General features: G+C 46.4%; 1 protein-coding gene across 6 annotated transcripts; it reads right to left on the reverse strand.

Annotated features, from left to right (window-relative positions):
- Nucleotides 1–81: 81 nt before the first annotated feature.
- On the reverse strand, nucleotides 82–16,888 carry Gsg1 (germ cell associated 1). Of its 6 annotated transcripts, none has more exons than XM_076940694.1 (7): nucleotides 16,628–16,832; nucleotides 15,813–15,872; nucleotides 6,889–7,207; nucleotides 4,939–4,986; nucleotides 4,027–4,179; nucleotides 2,912–3,023; nucleotides 82–500 (listed from the first exon to the last, which is right to left on the reverse strand). In XM_076940694.1, exons 3-7 carry the CDS (start codon nucleotides 7,205–7,207, stop codon nucleotides 161–163), a joined length of 972 nt encoding a protein of 323 aa, XP_076796809.1. In that variant the 5' UTR covers nucleotides 15,813–15,872; nucleotides 16,628–16,832; the 3' UTR covers nucleotides 82–160. The 6 variants fall into 6 exon arrangements, with proteins under 6 accessions (XP_076796809.1, XP_076796807.1, XP_034368555.1 ...); XM_076940692.1 differs by having other exon boundaries at nucleotides 4,816–4,986; nucleotides 16,628–16,827; XM_034512664.1 differs by lacking the exon at nucleotides 15,813–15,872 and having other exon boundaries at nucleotides 4,816–4,986; nucleotides 16,628–16,888.
- Nucleotides 16,889–19,006: the final 2,118 nt, after the last annotated feature.

Here is a 19,006-nt window from a genome sequence, read left to right on the forward strand (position 1 = left end):
GGTGCACACCTTTAAATCGCAGCACTTGGGAGGCACAGGGAGGTTCTGTTACTCTTAGTTTCTATAAATAAGGCTCAGGAGTCATGTTTGCTTAAGCAGATGTTGATAGTGAGCGACACCTATGGTAGGGCTTAGCCTGCGTCCCAAACCCACTTAACTCCTAACGCTGCTCTTCTATGGATGACTCGGACACTTCCTTTAGCTCCTGGCTGATCCCTTGTTGAAATTCCTTGTCCTGTAGCGCCGAGTAGAGATCTATACCTTCAGAGACGGAGCGGATGGGGTGGCTGGGGTACTGATGGCAGCTGGCCAAAGGTTCCCCGGCATGGGCTGCACACGCCAGCGGAGGAGGGAGACAGCGGTGGTGTTGTACCAGGCAGCTGGGGTTGGTGTGAAAGCTCTTACTGTGCCTGCACTTGAACTCCAGAACCATCCTCGTGTAGGTGTTGAAGGTGGTGACGGCTGACGCCATGCAGCAGGTGAAGGAAACCCAGGCCGTGCTAGGGGCAAACACAGAGGGCCAGTTAAGGGTCTGACTCTGTGGGAAGAAAAGCGCCATGCATTCTGCCACAGACTAGGCGCTGTCTTTAGGGGCATATGGGGACCTGAGTATATTGCCTTTTACCATGCTGCTGTAGAGGACGGGGACCAGAGGACTTCATCTGCCTTAGTTTCATAGTCAAAAAGGAAACAAGTCTACTGCACTGAGTTCCACCACTTGCCACCAACCGCAAATGCGTTGATGCCTCTTGTGTGGTGTTTATTCACCCCTATAAAATCTCCTAGACTCCCCAGACTTGAGGCTCTGATCTATGTGGCAGGCAGGTTCGGATGCACCCCCTCACCCCTTCTTTTTTTCCTTCATGCCCTTTGCCAAAGAGACCCTTTTCACCCTGATCCTGGGGCAACCTTCCCTCCACCGCCCAACGTTGTGTGGAACTTAATTGTTCTCAAGTTGAGCCTTTTGAGTCATTCATGAAAACATTTTACTACAGCTCTGAAGGCATCACCTTTTGCTCTAGTGGGATTCGGTTATTCTTACGAATACTGTGGTTCTTGGTACAGGGTCATTTATAGTGGAAGCTGGGTGTGAATGGAAGCTGAGTGGATCGGAGAAAGGAGAAAGCACCACAGGGAACGGCAACAAACATTCCTAAAGACTTGGGAAGCCAAACCCCTAAATCTCCCTGCCACCTTGGGAAGCCCAAGAAACGGGAGGTTTTGTGAGGTTAGGACCGGATGCCTGGAGGCCAAAGGATGGTGAAAGGCAGGCCCAAGGCTGTCCTGGAGACGGTTATCTGCAGCCTGAGCCCCAGAGTTCTCTGTTTCTTTGTGTGTGTCTGTGTCGGTCCACCTTATTTGAGGCTACATGTCTTTAAGGGTTGTTTGCCACTAAGTGCACAGGGCAACTGGCCTGTGAGCTTCCAGGAGTTGCCCATGCCTCCCGTCTCTCTCCACTTATTATCCATAGTGATTATAGACATGTGCTACTGTGTCTGCCTTCTACGTGGGTCCTAGGAATCCAAACTCATGGTTCCATAGATGGCACACGCCTTTAGTCACAGCACCCGGGAGGCAGATCTCTGTGAGTTCGAGGACAACTTGATCTACAAAGCAAGTCCAGGATAGCCAGGGATACACAGAGAAACCCTGACTGAAAAAAAAAAACAAAAACCAACAAAAACACAAAAAACAAACAAAAGAAAAAGAAAGAGGAAGTGGGCAAAAAGTAAAACCTGACTGGTTGGGGCAAACAGCAAAGCTGACCAGGGGCTGGTGGACTGATTAGTCTCCTCAGTTGTAAAACATTGCAGCCTGAGGACATGGATAGGATCGGATGTGGAAACGCCCCACTGTACATTCATTGTTAAGGAAATGTGAGCCCAACATAGTGTGTTTTCTGTGCCCAATGTCCTTGGCATTTTTTTTTTTTTTAAAGCAGATCTAATGGAGGTTTATTCAGGAAAGTGAGACTCCTGAGGGTGGAGGGACTCCAAGTAAAGGTAACATTCAGCTTGAGTGTGTGGAAGGCGGCACACACTGTAATCCCAGTGCTAGCAAGTAGAGACAGGGGAATCTGGAGTTCACAGCCAGCCTTGGCTACATAGAGGCTAACTTGGGCAACATGAGATCTATCCCACGCCCCACAAGAGAAATGTAAAATGATTGAGCCCTTTGTGTTTAAGATTAGAGTGTGGAAGGAAATGGTATTGTGCAAGGCAACAAACAGGGTTGGTGTTGGTTGAAACTTTTACTGTGCAGATACTTTGAACTCTAGCACCGACTGACCGACTGTGTGATGACAGCTGGTGCCATACGGTTATATTTCTAGCAGGTTCGGTAGAGTTCGAAACTCTTGGTGTTAGGAAGAAGTTATTCTTGGAGTGAGGGCATATATACCAGGTGCAAGAGATTCAGTTGAGGATCATCGATGGATCAGATGGAGTTCAATCCAAATGTCAAGATTATAATCTTGTCTGTATTTCTCTAATACCCCGAAGTCATAAAATATAGGACATGTAGCATAGTTCTTACACGCTATATAAAACCAGCTTCACTGCTCGAGGACAGGATGTAGATCAGACAAAGAAGCAACTATTACAGCTGCTGAGCAGGAAAGCTGGATCAGGTTGTGTCCTCAAAGCAAGAGAGAAGACTGTTCTATGTACCTCTAAAGGCAGAGATAGATAGATAGATAGATAGATAGATAGATAGATAGATAGATAGGTGGATAGATAGATGGGTAGATAAATGGGTAGATGGGTAGATGGGTAGGGAGACAGAGAGAGAGAGAGAGAGAGAGAGAGAGAGAGAGAGAGAGAGAGACTCTCCCTGGTCCTGCTGTGCATTTGACTGATGGATGAGAACCTGGAGCTGGGTTGTGAAGGTTCAAAGTATAAGGATTACTTACTAGAAAGCCCAGCCATAATTCCAAGAGTGTGGTCTCCAGTCCTCCGGACCTAAGTTGGCAGTTGCCTGGAAGACTTGTGAATATAGCATATGAGCCACCATCCCCAGAATGCCTACGGAGGAACAAGAAAGCAGAGGCGTGTGTGGCATCTAGCTATTGTCACCAGGGTCAGTCTGCCCCAGGCATCCATGGCTCCTTGGCCATCACTTTTCCTGGGAGACTATCGGTGTCTCTGAGTCTCTCTCATGGCTATTGCTCATTATGAGTTCTCCCTACACACTGGTCTTCACCGTGTGTGTGTGTGTGTGTGTGTGTGTGGTGTGTGTGTGTGTGTGTATGTGATTTTATTTCACTTTAAATTTTAACCAACAGTGACCGTGTGATAAAACTATATATTCTGGTTGGAAAGTAAAGCCAGCCAAAAGTTTTACATGTTGAGAAAGCTTGCAAATAAAGGAACCTAGAAGAAAAAGCATGTATGAAGGACAGAATGTATAGTTTCAAACGCTACTTCTACTTAAAGTGAAAGGCTTTGCCTGTACAGTATATTCTGCCGTCTGTCTGTGTGATTGTATGTATGGGTGTGTGTGAGTGTCTGTGTATATGCACAAGGGTCCTCAGGTTTTCTCTTATTCCCTCAAAGTCCCTTGCTGAATTTAGAGCTCACTACTTTTTGCCTAGGTAGCTGGCCAGCAAGCCTTAGTGGTGCCCCTGTTTGACACTCACACGCCCAGGGCTGGGGAGCAGGTGCAAGTGGCCATACTCAGTTTTCTTGAGCAACAAGAGCTCTTACCCACTGAGCTACCTTCCTAGATCTTCCCCCACTCCACCCTCTCCAGCTTTTCTTCTTGTTTCCCTGTCCTTTCCTCCTCTCAGGGACAAAGATCCAAGCCTTGAAGGTGGCATTTCACATTGACCCCTGTGAACCAAGTCATGGTATGGTACACACCCCTAATCCCAGGCTTTGGAAGCTCGAGGCCAGCCAGCTATACATGAGTTACAGTCTGTCTAACCTAGTCTGTATGGGAAGGCCCTGGGCCTTGTCTCACAGAATGAGCAAAGCACCCAAAGGAACCTGGAGGGAAGGCACACTCTGCCGCTGCACGGTCACTTACCTGACAGGACCAAGGAGACGGCTGCAAAGGCGCTTAGCTTGAGCCCACAGCCAGGGTTCCTGGTGAGCAGCAGATCTGTCAGTAGCAGGAGGAAGCTGATGAATTGAAGCCCGATATAGGCAGTTTGGGCTCCCAGTGACAGCCAGAGGACCTCTGTGAGGAGCCGGGAAAAGAAACCCCACCCAGATGGTGAGCGACCACCGTGGACACAAGCGCCCACTAGAAGTCAGAGGCCCGGAGGGACAGGAAGAGAGAGACAAAGCTGAAACATGCACCTAGTGTCCACGGGGAACCCGTGTATCGCCGTGCACACACACATGTGATGGGCTGTGCACACTGCTAAGCTTCTCTGTGAAACAGATTCCTCCATTTTCACAAACCCTGTGCTAATTAATCATCATTCCTGTCTTTCTCTTTAAATTGGGCATGTTTTTTTTTCTGGACCTCTCTCCTTTTTTAGTAAGGAAAAACTTGGATGAGGCAGCATCCACCTGTAGTTCCACTAAGAGGGTGGTTGAGACAGGAAAAGAGTAAGCTCTCAAGGCTAGCCCAGGTACAGAGACCCCACCTCAAGGAAACCAAACCAAAGCCCAACATCCCCTCCCCCAACAGTAAGAAAACAGGAATGAGAGGAAGGAGTGCTTTTTGATTTGTGAGCTGCACTTCTACATGTGAGAGTCAGCTTCAGGAGGAATTCCTGTCAGCCTGTGGGGCTCTGAGGTAGAGAAAGGAGATCACAGCGCAGTATAGATCCAGAGAAGTCCAGGTCTACAGTTACCAAACACGTACTTGTCACGGGCACCCAGGGGAGGTGGAGGAGAGAAGCCTTCTCTATTAACCACTCCCCTCCAAATCGGAGAGTGGGGTGACATGGGCCTTGCAACGTGGCAAATTCCAGTAGTCCTTTCTCACCTCTCTGGGCTGGTGGTGTGAGTTCAATGAAACGTCGGCACTTCTCCCCTGAAACACAGAAAGGGCAGTGTTATGAGGCTGCGCTTCCCGGAACCATGGGGTGGAGATGTCCCATGGAGCCCTGCTCGGTTTGTTCTGACAGCCCCTGGGGAGCTCAAGGCATCACTCAGGTGATGTCTCAGTTTGAAACGGGAGCAAAAGCACCAACGAATGAGGCATCCAAGCTCGTTTTTTCTGCCTTCATCTCTGATTGTGAGGATGAAGCATCTTCCTAGGTCAGAGCTTCAATTTCCTGTCTTGATGTGAACAAGTCCTTTTGCTGCTGGGCCAAAACTATTTGTAGAACCGGGACTGGGACAGTGTCAGGTATCACAAGGCTACAGGTGATAAGCATCTGTGCTCTCTCTCCTCCCTCTTTCTCCCCTCCCCCTGTATCACACCCACCCATTTTTTTATTTCTCTTCCATGTTGTTTCCCCTTGCCCACTTGGTGGAAATCTTAATATCAAGTTGAACAAGAGTTTTTAGAACTCTTCCTGGCCCCAGTGTGACTTTTAAATATTCTGAATGGGGAAGAAGAGGAGGTGGAGGCAGGATATATGTGTCATACTTTCTGATCTAAGAAATACACGTTGATAGGTGTGACTTGAACAGAGTTTTTTCAGTAAGTAACAAGAGACTTGGAAACATCTGTCTGTAGTTCCTCCAGGGTGTCCTAAAATAAATAAATCTATCTATCTATCTATCTATCTATCTATCTATCTATCTATCTATCTATCTATCTATCTATCTAATTATCTAATCTATCTATCTATGTATCTATGTATCTATGTATCTATCTATGTATCTATCTATGTATCTATCTATGTATCTATGTATGTATCTATGTATCTATCTAATTATTTAATCTATCTATCTATCTATCTATCTATCTATCTATCTATCTATCTATCTATCTATGTATGTATCTATCTATCTATGTATCTATGTATCTATGTATCTATCTATGTATCTATCTATGTATCTATCTATGTATCTATCTATGTATCTATCTATCTATCTATCTATCCATCCATCCATCCATCCATCTATCTATCCATCCATCCATTTTGAAATACAGAGAACCAACACAGGGCTTGCACATGCTAACTAGTCAACCACGGCACTATATGTCCAACTCTTGTTTTTTCAAGACTGTCTCACTAGACAGTCCAGTATGCTCTTAAAATCACCATGTAGCGCAGGTCTTCCTCATCCTCCTCAGCCTCCTCCCTCAGCCTCTGGAGTATTGGTTCTATTTACAAGAGTATGCCACTGTAGTTTTCCCTTACCTTTTAAAGTGCAACACTGGTGTTTAGCCAAAAAAGGAGGTGTGATGTACCTAACACTTTGTTTAACCACGTCTGTTGGAAAGCCTTGGGGGACTTTTGGCTGTGTTAGAAGGGGCCACAGAGAAGAGGTAACAGAGTAGAGTTTGGGCTCGAGGCCCACAAGGGTTTGGGAGAATGTACCCCTCCCATTGTTGCTCTGACTCTTCTCAGCCCAGTGGGGTTTCTCTGCCTGCATATGATCCCAAGATTGTCTGCATTAACCTGGTATGGTGTCTTATATCAGTACTCAAGAAGCCAAAGCAGGGGGATTGCAGTAAATTCTAGGTCAGCCAGGTCTACAGAGTAAGTTCTAGGACAGCCTGGGCTCTCAAGTGACGTAATGTTTCAATAACCAGTTTTCTCTTTAAAGGCAGGTGAGATGGCTCAATGCATGTTTGCCAAACCTGACTATTTGAATTTGATCCCCTGGCCCCACATGCTGGAAGGAGAGAATGGATCCCTGCCCACTGCCCTCTGACCTCCACATGCATGCGCATACCCTGTACATACCCATACACAATACAAAGAAAAATGTAATTGAGAAAGCAGATCAGGTCACGCAGCTGGTGTGAGGGAATTACCTGGCTCTTCCATGGTTTCCTCACAGGATAGCCACATGCCACTGCGGAAGGTAAGGAAGGAGAACCGGTCATCCCCAGTCTCCCAGGTGTATTGTACCACCTCCGTGGCTGATGTGTTGGTGATGCCCCCATCCAAGGACATCGGCATGTCAAAGCACTTGGCTGCCAGACTTTGCCCGCACAGGGACTTGGGCACCTTCTGTGTGCCCACAAACCACTCGCTGCTGAGCAGGGATGCTGTGGAGAGGCCGAGTGATAGCATGTTGAGGATGGCAGAAATGAAGGTCCGCTGGTCAGAGGAACCCTTCTGGAGCTCCATCTGCAACACACAAGCAGGGGAGAACACAGCTGAGGGCTAGCTCCCAGGGCCCCACCCACTCCTCTTTCCTTCAACAGTGATGGGTAGAGCATGCCACTTGAGTGCTTTCTCCAGGAGCCCTGTGGAAGCCATGCTGCTATGTGGCCAGGAGCAAGCACTGGTCCTCATTAAATTGGACCCTGCGTAGCTCCAGCAGAGCAGCGGTGATTTTCATAGGCAGAGAGATGGCTGGATAGACACTGCACAGGTTTACAGAGGGATGAAGGTGATACCAAACGGGAGACATTATAATGGGGGAGTCTAAAGTCAGAGTGAATTGGATGTAAGCAGGGCAGTATCTTACCCATCTGCTTTAGGAGGCAGGAGAGTTCCCTGTTTGCCTGGCCTCCGGCTGGCAAGCCCTAGGGAATGTGCGCATGTGCGCCTGGGTGGAAGACCTCCTCAGGACCCTACTTAGAGTCCCACTTAAAGTATGTAGCCTCAGGTAGAGGCAGCAAGGGAACAAGGGAGGCTCATTGCTGATGCTCTGAGCTGGTCAGCCTCCTTTTGCATACTTTTAATTATTATTTGTTCATGTATATAAAGTTTTATGGTAATATTTTCATATATATATATATATATATTATAATTATATTTTGCTTATAATTGACCCCTAGTCTTTCTTGTCCTCACTTTCTCCCTTCCTCTTCCCTAAATAATCCTAGTGTTTCTGCTTTTATGTCATATGTAATATACATCATCCAATCTAGATTTTTTTTTTTAGATTTATTTATTTACTTTATGTGTGAATACACTGTTGCTGTCTTCAGACATACCAGAAGAGGGCATCAGACCCCATTACAGATGGTTGTGAGTCACCATGTGGTTGCTGGGAATTGAACTCAGAACCTCTGGAAGAGCAGTCAAGTGCTCTTAACTGCTGAGCCATCTCTCCAGCCCCCTCCCCCAATCTAGATTCTGTGTTTAAGAGAAGCATGCATTATATTTCTCCTCTGTTATTCCAATTCTTTCTCTTTCATTCACCCAGTCTCCTTCTGCTTTTGTATCTTATAGACATATATATGTACACACACACACACACACACACACACACACACACACACGTACAAATATATGAGAGAGAGAACATGCAGTATTTGTCAGTCTGGCTTATTTTGTTTGCCGAGTGGCTCACTGGTTTCATTTGTTTTTCTATAAATAGGTTTATTCTTTACAGCTGAATGTAACTCCATGGATGTAAGTCCATGGTGTATATATTTTGTATATACGATCAAGATGCATCACCCCAGGGGAAGCAGTTGGAACTTCTGATGCCTTCAGGATAAAAGATGGCAGAGTATATGTGTATCATTTTGAGAATACTTGCTTAGTATGCAGGGAGCCCTGGGTTTGATTCCCAGCACTATATAAATCCAGCGTGGTGGCGTATACCTGTGGTCCCAGGACTTGAGAAGGAGATCGAGCAGGAAGATCATTCCTAGCTCCTTTGAAGCCAGCCTGGGCTACATCAGATTCTGTCTCAAAAACAAAGACCATATCAACCATATCAAACTTATTATGATTATGTGATTTGAACAGAATTTGATTTAGAAAAATAATTGTGGTCAGTTTTGAGCATCGTAATGTTGTTTAATAGCTGGGGAGCAGGAAGGAAGCCTGTGTTTAGTTTCCAGATGGTTCTTAGAGCAGAGCGTCTTGAGCTTTTGTGGGATCTCTCCTATCAGAATTAATCAGGCCCAAATCTGCTTAGCTTAAGGATGTAACTAACATCACAGGCAAATACACAGATCCAGCAATCTCTGTCTACCCCAGCTTAGCAGAATCTCCATTTAACAGCTTATGAGGATGACCCTTTGTTCTTCAGACTCTCCAGGGCTGGAAGCACTGCACACCACACACAATGCCAATGTGACAGGGACCATATATACAAATATCCCAAATATATACCGTTAAGAATAAATGGCTTCAGGAAACCAATCTGCTAATGTGATTTAAAAATAAGAAAGCATTCAACACATTAACTCCCCCAAGAAACATCAGTCTTTGTTAAGACTCAGGGTGACCTTGACTAGGACAAATCAGTGAATGGATCACCCCTTCTAGGAGCAGGAGGAATCTTGGTTTGCCAGGGTCTACTGTCACTTGCTGTTTGTTCCACAAACTCAAATATGTTATCTTCCTTTTAGTCTCCAAAACAATTGGCTTCCACCCTCATTCCAGCACCCATGAGCTAACCTTGCGGAGTATTCTATTTATTAATTTTCACAAATTAGCAGCCAAAAAAGTAGGCTTCACGGTGGCATTTCCCCTTTGCCCCTTGTTCTTTGTCCCCACCTCATTGCCCACTGCCACCAACCCCTTCCTTGACCAGTCTCCTTCCATTCTATTACCCACTCCCTCCTTCCACATAGAGCTTTTTTTTTGTTCCTCATGACCCCCTTTATGGTTCACGAGACTCCTAGATATGCAATAATCAAAATCTAGCATCTGCACATGAGAGAAAACAGGGTTTTTTTTTCCCCTTCGGGGGTTTGACTTATTTCACAATATATGTGTCCACGTCTATATCTTTTCCTGAAAATTTTGTGATTGACTTTCTCCTCGCAGATGAATACAATTCCATTAGGTGTGGACAGCAGATTTTCCTTATCGATCTATGGTAGTCATATATACTGGCTCAGTGTCTTAGCTCCTGTGAAAACTATGTCGTTAAGCATGATGTATGAGCATTTTTGGGGTGTGTATCCTTTCTCATTATCTGATATTCATAGCTTGAACAGGAAAAGACCTTGCAGGTAAAACATCTTCTCTAATCATTCTATAAGACCAAACCCGAGGATCTAGACATTTCCAAATCTCCACCCAAGGGTTCTATTTTAATAGGGGTGTTCAGCCTTAATTGGTTTGAAAAGTCATCTACTATCATACCATAGGAGATCGGCTCTTGGCTTTATCATTGATCCATTTCAAGCCACATATTTTCCTACGTTCCTCCAGGTTATTCAGAAATAAAGACTATTAAGGCTTACCCCAGGGATGTATACCTTGTGGCCTCAAGCAAGATGCCAAGCAAATAATGAAAGAGATGATTTGAGATGCAAAGGATGAACGACTTGAAATGACTCAAAGAGGCTCTTTCCAGAAAGAACACTCACCAAGGACAGGCGCTGTGCTCTCTTCCGTCCCCAGTTGTCGGAGGGGACAGGGTCTCAGGTAGTTTGTGACCTCAACCTGACTAAACAGCTTTGTGCCTTGATGGTGATCTTGGATCCTCCTGACCCATCTCTCACATGCTAGAACTACATGCGCGTGCCGCCATGTCCAGGATTGTGAATGTTAGGCGAGCACTTGACTGAACTTCCTCAGCCCCAGGTTGACAGTTAAATGGACACCTCATTGAGACTTTTCAACAATCAGCATCCCCGTGCAGCATCTTTTGTCACATGGCTTCTCTCTACAGTCCATACTTCAAATTGGAAAAACAAATCTCACTTCACAAGTTTTCTTAACATGGCTCGAGAGTGACCGAGCCCGAGAAGAGCTCTTTGCTTGCATGTGCTGACAGATCCCGTCCCAAGGTGACCCTCTACTCTCTCCAAGAGACAGAGCAGAAGGGCTATAGTTGACTCAGTAGCATCTATGCTCACATCAGTGTATATTAATAGAAAAATATGGCATTAGTGCATGATAACAAGAACAGCCAGTTGATGGGATGTACCTCTTCAAAGAGCCAGACGCTAAGGTTTCTCCTGCAAAATCAAACGGGGAAGCTAGTTACCTTGGCCATGGTCAGCGTCTTGTAGCCTGTCTGGAAGGGTGGACGGATTTCATCTGTACAAGTCTCTTTTGTGCAAAGTAGCAAAAAAGAAGGCTGAGTCCCCTCCCCGTCCCCTTGCCTTTCCACCCCTCCCCTTCCAGCTCATAGTTTGAGGAGTGCCTCTTGATTAAATGCTGCTATGCCACGAACAAGGGCATTTAATAATTGACAGTGTAATCACACGCCAGCTGTTCTTGGAGATTATGCCAGGGCCAGAGCAGCACAGATCTGCATTTGCAGAGGGGACACTGCAAAAAAGCAAAGGGTGGCCGATGTCCCCTCTACCTCTTGTTCTCTAGACAAGGGGTGTGGTGAGCCAGGGCTTGACTTTTATAGCTATACACAAAAAAATTATCTACCCACTGTAGTAACTTCTCAGTGTCCCGCAGGAAGCAGCTTTTGGCTTTGCAGTCTTGAAGCTTCAGGAGCTTCAAGTTTGGGGTGCGCTCTCCATTTTCTAGGCAGTTCATGGACAGTTGCTTCTCTCCTCTCATGTTGGGTATGTTGGATGAGGATGAGGACGGGATGAAGAGAACAGGACTGAAGATCTGGAGAAAAGCTCAGGGTCTGATGGCCCCATAATGACCACCATTTCTTTCCCAACTTCCAAGCAAGGAATGAACACCTTTTTATTTGCCCCAAGCAAGCTACATCAGCAACAGCAGCAGCAACAATAATGAATCCAACCAACCATGAAGGAGTGGGTCACATCTATTCTCTTGGCAGTCACTAGAAGCACAGAGCATTCTTTCCATCCTCAGAGTTGCACAGACTTATACTTTTCAGCAGCTACTTTCTTCCGTCTACCCAGAATGCCCTCAGTTTCTTCTGACACGCCCCTCTCTCCCCTCCCCCAGAGAGACAGGGTTTCTCTGTGTAGCCCTGGCTGTCCTGGAAGTTGTAGACTAGGCTGACCTCGAACTCAGAGACCCACCTTCTTCTGCCTCCTTCTGCATGCTGGGATTAAAGGCATACACCGCCCCCAGCATTCTTTTGACCTTGCAATTTTAGTGTAAAAAGCCATTCATTCTTTGAAAATGGCTTTCTCCTCTGTCTTTGCTGCACCATGCTTCTCCTGAAACTGTTTTTGTTGTTTTTCACATTGTGTGTGTGTTGGCATGTGCACGCGCGCGCGGGCGCGTGTGCCCGTAGCAGGGGCGTGGCACATGTATGGAAGAGAATTCTGAGTTGGTTCTCTTTTTTTGACCACGCGAATCAAACTCAGGTTGTCAGGCTTTGTGACAAATCCATTCACTAGTTCATCCATCTTTCAGCTCCCCACCCCACCAGATATCGTTTATATCACCCAAGCACCCCTGTATTCATTGTCACACAACGCACTTGGTTTTAGGAGAAGGGGAACAGGAATTTTGTGATTCCATTTTGCTCTGGAATAGGCTGGATTCCCAGATGCATGGTTTCCTCATGCCGCTGGGTGGCGCTATACCCTCATATTTTCTTCTTTCCTGCTCTTTCCTTCCCTACCAGTCAGCACTATGTGGGTAGAGGTGGCTCCTCTCTGCAGAACTGCTCTCTTTCCTTCCATTGGCTTTCGTCCGGGTACAAATCTACAGACTGCCATGTGTCAGCCTTATGGAATTCAGGACTGAGAATGAACGTTGGGGGCGTCCAGCCACTCCCGGCAGGACCTTTTGTAGGATTATTCCCTAGAGTTCATTTTTGGTGACCAGTTCCAGTTCTCAGTGACTCAACAGATCCTCAAATGTCTCCCACGGGAAACGCAACATCACAGTATCAGAAAATACAGTTAGCCAGCGTTTCCTGATGGAGTTTGTGCACGTTTCTCTCCTTAATTGTATCCCCTTTCTCCACCCGAGAACAGTGACCGATTCTTTTCCCTTCTCGACGCTTCCACCCTTCAAATTCTTGGAGACACATCTCATATCCCGCCTTGAGTCACCGCTTGGCAAACACCGTGTCTTTGGTTTTTATTGCCTCTGCTCATAAACCGCACCCCGAAGCCTTAATTGCCTCAAGTTTGCCTTCTTCAGGGAAAAGGGGATGGGCGTGGCAGGGTTGGATACGGAGGCCCAGAGGTGGATTTAGAATGAAGCTAATGAAACCCTACCTCCCCAGCCCCTCACTTATTTGAGCTGCTTCCAAGGGCCTATTGCCCAATCCAAACTTATAATTTTGTATTATTTTCCTTAAAGGTTTCCAAAATATTAGTTTAGGCCTCCACAGCATATCTGACCCACCCATTCCTAGGGTGCTTGGCTGGGTACTTGCTGGATATGACTAGTCATAGTTTTCTCTCTCTCAGGACCTTGGACCCCAAAGTTCAATTTCCTCTTAAAAAAAAAAAAATAAATAAAACGACAAACCTAAGTTTCTCTGCCTTGCCACAAAAAAACTAGAACCTGGCATCCCATTCACTTCCTTTCATTGTAATTCGGGCTTGCTATTTCCCGGACCCTTTCATTTCCTCTCTTACAACAGAAAAAGTAACTACTGGTCAGTGTAACAAATTTAATTAAGCTTGTCTGGAAAGCTCACAACTCAGTATGGAGACAAATATCCCGCATTTCAACACAGCGTTTACACTTGGTGTGTTGGGATGGGAGTGTTGATGGGAAGTCACACTCCCACGAGGCACTTCATGCCCCTCAACACTCATGACATCCAAGTGTCAAGGCCTGGGACTGACCTTCATTTGCTAAGGTTCGAAGTCAGCCTTCTCTGTACCATAGGAAACCAGTTTTATTAGCTATGCATAAAGAGAAATGATGGTCTTGGGACACCTACTTTGTAGGCAGAAGTTCAGTTTATTGCATGGCGAGTGCACTGCAGATTAGAGGTGATTCAGAATGTTGAACGAGAGCTGCTGTGCTCACCTCTTCCCTGACACCTGAGCCTCCGGCTAAGGGATCTAGTCATTTTCTCTCCCAAGCTATCCACCTAAGACATCTTGTTTGCTCCGCCTTGAAAGAGTTTCTCTGTCCTCCCAGGGGCCGGAATTCTTGACCCATGGCCTCATTAAATAATTCCTTCCTGTTACTCAACAAGCAAAGAGCCGGAGTAGAGTCTTAAACGCTTCGGCTGTCACTGGCTGACGCAAACAGCTCCACTCTCCGTGCCTCCGCATTCAGACAGGTACTCCTTCCATGGAGCTCATGTGCCTTCTGTATTTGTTAGGCTCACCTGACTCTTAAGTCAATGGATGCAGTAAAGCAGCTATGTTTTATGAACTGCTGACTCTAGCACTGTCTTCAAATGGAGGAGGTTTGTATCTCCTCCATTTGTAACAAGGTTCATGAGCACAAGTTGGGAAGCCTATGGGCAAAGACATGAACACAGAACATGTGTCCAAACAGCATCAAGTACACACTACTCTTCCCAGGTCTCATACAAAAGCAACCGGGAGCCCCCAGAGTGGGGAAAGCATACCAGAGGCCCTTCTACACAGAAGCAGAGTTTTCAGACAGATCTGCCAATACATTTTCTCCCACCTGTGGGAACATTCCTGCTTTTCCATGAGCAAAGGCTCAGAAAATAGCAATGATCTCATTACCACTATTATCTTTAGTCTGACTAGAGGACAAACAGATCACTCATAACAGTGACAGATCGGAACTGTTCTGTCCATTACAAGATGGGTGATTCCTACAGATTAGTTCATTTTGATGTGGCTCGAACCTTCCCAATTTTAATTGCATATTGTGGGACATCGAACTCCTTCGCTGATGAGACTGAGAAAGGTTTCCCAGAGGACGGTGATGACCAGCTCAGTGTTTAATCCAGGACCTCCCATTCTCAATTGTACCCCGCTTGTAAGGACCTACATAACCCCAAGTGCTCCCAAGGTGGGTCACGAATGCTGGTAATTCTCTCATTTATGTTCCTTGGGAAGGGCCAAAGGAAAACACTTGGGGCCTCCCTCCAGCCTTTCCCTTTCCGCTTTGTCATGGAATTGTTTGAAGGCTTTTGCTATGGCAGTCATTTCCAGGAGAGGAAGCCCTCCCCCCACCCTGCCCCCTGTCTTTCTTCCATGCCCTAAGCCGCTGGCTGGCATGAATCAGAGGGAGAGCCACATGTGCACTTCCTGTGGGGCAATCCTTCACGTGCGAATGACTGCTAGATATGCCTGGCTCTGCTACCCTGGTGTCTCAGGGAATGCGGGATCCAATGAGGAAGAGGGGTGGCAGGCAGGAATGCCGCTGTCCCTAGACAGTACAAGGTCACTCTTTCCCACCCCAGCGTGCACTCCTTCGTTTTATATTTTCCTTCCCTTTCTCCCTTCATCTTCATTCTCTGTCTCAGTGCCTGAGCCAGATGAGATTTCTCCACGCTTCGCCATGAGTAACCCTCCCGGCGGTGTTTACTACGGCGCCCCAGTTGCCTAGCAGCGGGCGTGGTTGCCATGGCGACGCACCAGGAGCGTGTTTTGAATTGTTTCGTAAGGCCCCGCCCTTGAGCAGCGGGCGCTTGGGACTTCCAGGACGGGTGTGGCAAGGAACCACGAGGTTTCTTCCTCTTTCTCTTCCTTGGGTGGGTCCTGAGTCTGGTTGGCCTGCCTATCATGCAGGCGAGGACCGGCCCAGGGAAGAGAACAGATCCTGGGATAAATTCCTCATATGAGGTGGGACAAGTGTCCTGGTTGCTGTCAAAATCCCAAATCAAGCATTTCCCTGTTCTCCCCAAAATGCGGTTCTCTAGGTCCTTTCTGGTGGAGGGGTAAGGTAGGCCTGCCTCGTTTTTTTTGTAGACACGAGACGCCTCTCATGTACATGAACCCCTCAACACATCTGTGGTCTAGTGGGTACCTACCTGCTTCCCCAAGGGATGACGGGGGAGGTGGGGAGTCCTCTACAGTTTTGATCTGAAGATCTAAAGAGGTGGAAGGAAAGCGGAATCTAAGGAAAAAGCATCGCAAACTACCAGGCCAGGGGTTAGAGACTTCGATAGCTAACTGCACCCTAGGCCCTCACACCCCACCAGTTAGAGAGGCATCTCCATGGTACTGCTTGAATTCAGTCTTTGATTTGCACCAGATCACAAAAGTAGACATGGTAGGCTCACTGCTTTTGAAGGACTGTGCCCGTGTGGGCACAACGCAGGGCAGGCAGACACTTTTAACAAAAGCCACAGATTCCAGGTGGCATCAGGAAACGGCCTCCAGAATTAGGCGAGGGTTCAAGTATTATGTGCATGAATATCTCTTAGCTTCATGTTAACAGACACTTTTCCATAGCCCTGCCCCCTCTCTAGAGAACCAATCCTAAAAGATAATAAAATTTCAAGCTCTGGCTGGCTTTTGCTATTATGTTCATATCTGTAAGGGCTCCCCCAGTTGATGGTTCATGGTGGGTACTTTTGGGACTTCTTTCTGAGCTTGGGGAAGCCACCTGAGCCCACATTCTTAGCTCTTCAGAGCTTTGAGCTCCACCCCAGTCTCACAAATGCCCCTTTCTTAGGCTAGCTTGGCCTTCTGAACAACTTGTCCACTGCCCAGTAACTGTACGTTCCTCCCCACTTCCCGTGTGTGTGTGTGTGTGTGTTCATGCCACTAGAGATGAGGCTCAAATAGTGAAAAAAATAAAATTAATCAGTTTATACAACATTTCCGAAAGCTGTGTACCTACCTCCTGGGTGAGACAAACATTTTGAGTCAGCTGACAGGAGTTGCTCATGCACTGGTGTAGTTCTCAGTTTCTGCTCTGACAGGTCTTAATTAGTTACGTGGCTCAGGTGTTGAGGGAGAGGATGCACCAGGTCCCCTCTTGCCAGCAGAGGGACTAAGGTGGTGTGTGGGCCGTTGGGAGAGGATGAATGCCTCTCAGGCAGGACACCAGCTTGGGTAGGGGTGGGTTACTATGACTTCACTCTGTGATGTCACAGTAGCAGGCAGGGTTCTCTCCCCGGGATGCCCCACCCACTCCTCTCCCAACCCTAGAAAGACCAGGTTGAGAGAAGGGCACACTCAGTACCTCTCAGGAGTCAGAAGTCTCCTGAGGTCTATCAGTCAGTGCTTACTGTGTATAAAAAAGAACCTGGGGAGTTTATTCAAACACAAATCTTAAGGTTAGGGATGGCTGGCATGTGGTGTCAAGCAGATCACATTGGCTTGTGAGGCTTGTCTACTGCTGTCAAAGGGAATTACAGTTGTGAGCCACAGAAGTCTTGAAATGTTCTAACACCCCCATTGAAAACAGTGAAATGAACACACAGAGCAGTAACAAAGAACTCTTAACCCAATGCTGGGTGAAAGCTGACACGCACAGCCCCCAGCAGCCACTGGAAGAATACATTCTTCTCATCTTAAAACTTAAATGCATTAAAATGAAATATAATGACTAAAATGCACCCTCTCTATCATAAGGGCTCAAAAGCCTCATGTGGTAAGTACCTACTGTGTTGGACTTTTTAACTTCAGACCAATCCTTAATGATGCACAAGAGTTGCCATTTTAAACGACCAGTGTCTGGGAATCTAGGAGGTGTTCATTATCAGGTTTAATTTTATTTGAAACAGGGCCTTACACTTGATGTGTAGTTGAGTCTGGCCTTGAATTCTCCATTCTCCTCCTTCTATCTCCCAAGTGTCAGGATGACAGTAGCGTCCACCATGCCTTGAATTTTCAGTTTTGCTTTGTTTGCATCAGGCTCTTACTCTAGCTAAAGCTGGTCTGGAACTCACTATATAACAAGGCTGGCTTTCAACTCATGGCAATCCTCCAGCCTTGGTCTCTGAGTACCAAGACTACAGGTGTGAGCCACCATGCCAAATTCACTCTCAGAGTTTTAGTGGGCATAATTCTGTTGACACTGAGGTATAACTCAGCTTCAGGTATGGAGTCCAGGTTTGAAAGAGTCTGGATGGAGACCTGTCCCATGCAACATGGAACATGTCCCTCTGTAAGATCCTTTCTCCTTTTTACCAGGACACCCGAATCCTGACCTTCAAGACCCCTGATTCTAGTGTCAAATCCCTTATTCCAGATGCTAGAACTCTCTCTTACCTCTGAGTTTCTATAGCATGCCTGGTCTGCCAATACAATCAGAGATTTTTCTTCTTTCTTTTCCCTCCCTTTCCTATTCCCCTTTCATCCCCTCCCCTCCCCTTTCCTCCCTTCTCCCCTTCACTTCTGTCTTAGTTAGGGTTTCTATTGCTGAGAAGAGACACCATGACCAAGGCAACAGAGCTGGCTTAGTTTCAGATGCTCAGTCCATTATCATCATGGCAGGAAGCATGGTAGCATCCAAGTAGGTATGGTGCTGAGAGTTCTACATCTTGTTCCAAAGGCAAATAGGAGAAGACTGGCTTCCACATGGCTAGGAGGAGGGTCTCAAAGCCCAACCTCCAAAGTGATATACTTCCTTCAACAAGGTCACACTAACTCCAACAAGGCCTCCTAATAGTGCCCCTCCTGGGTCAAGCATATTCAAATCACCACATTTCACCCACTGGCCCTTATAGGTTTGTTCAAACACATATGTCTACGGGGACCATACCTAGCTATAGCACAATGCAAAATACATCAATCCAACTTCAAAAGTCCCGTAGTCTGTAACAATTTCCACAATGTTAAAAGTCCAAAGTTCAATGTCTTTTCTAAGATTCATTCAGTCACTTAACTGTAATCCCCTATAAAGTAAAACATCAAAAAGCAGATCACATACCTTAAACATCACAGGATATACATTACCATTTCAAAACATCACAGTGAGGAAGTAATGAACCAAACAAGGCCAAGAACCAGCTGGGCAAACTCCAAACTCTGTACCTCCACGTCTGATATTAAATCACTCTTCAGATCTCTAACTCTTTTCACTTTGTTGACTGCAACAAACTTCTTTCCCCTGGGCTGGTTCCACTCCCTGTTAGCAGTTTTCCTCAGCAGATATTCTATGGATCTTGCATCTCTAACATCTTGACGTCTCCAAGGTACAACATGTCTTCAACATCACGGCTTTCTGTTCCAGTGTCTGGGATCCACACATGATCTTCTGGACTTCTTAAAA

This window comes from Arvicanthis niloticus, chromosome 9 (genome assembly GCF_011762505.2).
Source record: "Arvicanthis niloticus isolate mArvNil1 chromosome 9, mArvNil1.pat.X, whole genome shotgun sequence".
NCBI classification, from domain to species: domain Eukaryota; kingdom Metazoa; phylum Chordata; class Mammalia; order Rodentia; family Muridae; genus Arvicanthis; species Arvicanthis niloticus.

Bases quoted from the DNA above. Each gene is read 5' to 3' on its own strand.
- Gsg1 (XM_034512664.1), bottom strand. From the start codon at position 16,675: ATGAGCAACTCCTGTCAGCTGACTCAAAATGTTTGTCTCACCCAGGAG. The intron at 7,208-16,627 runs GTAGGTACACAG...TGTGTGTTGCAG, and splicing joins ATGTTTGTCTCACCCAGGAG to ATGGAGCTCCAGAAGGGTTC. The intron at 4,987-6,888 runs GTAATTCCCTCA...TCTGTGTTTCAG, and splicing joins GGAAACCATGGAAGAGCCAG to GGGAGAAGTGCCGACGTTTC.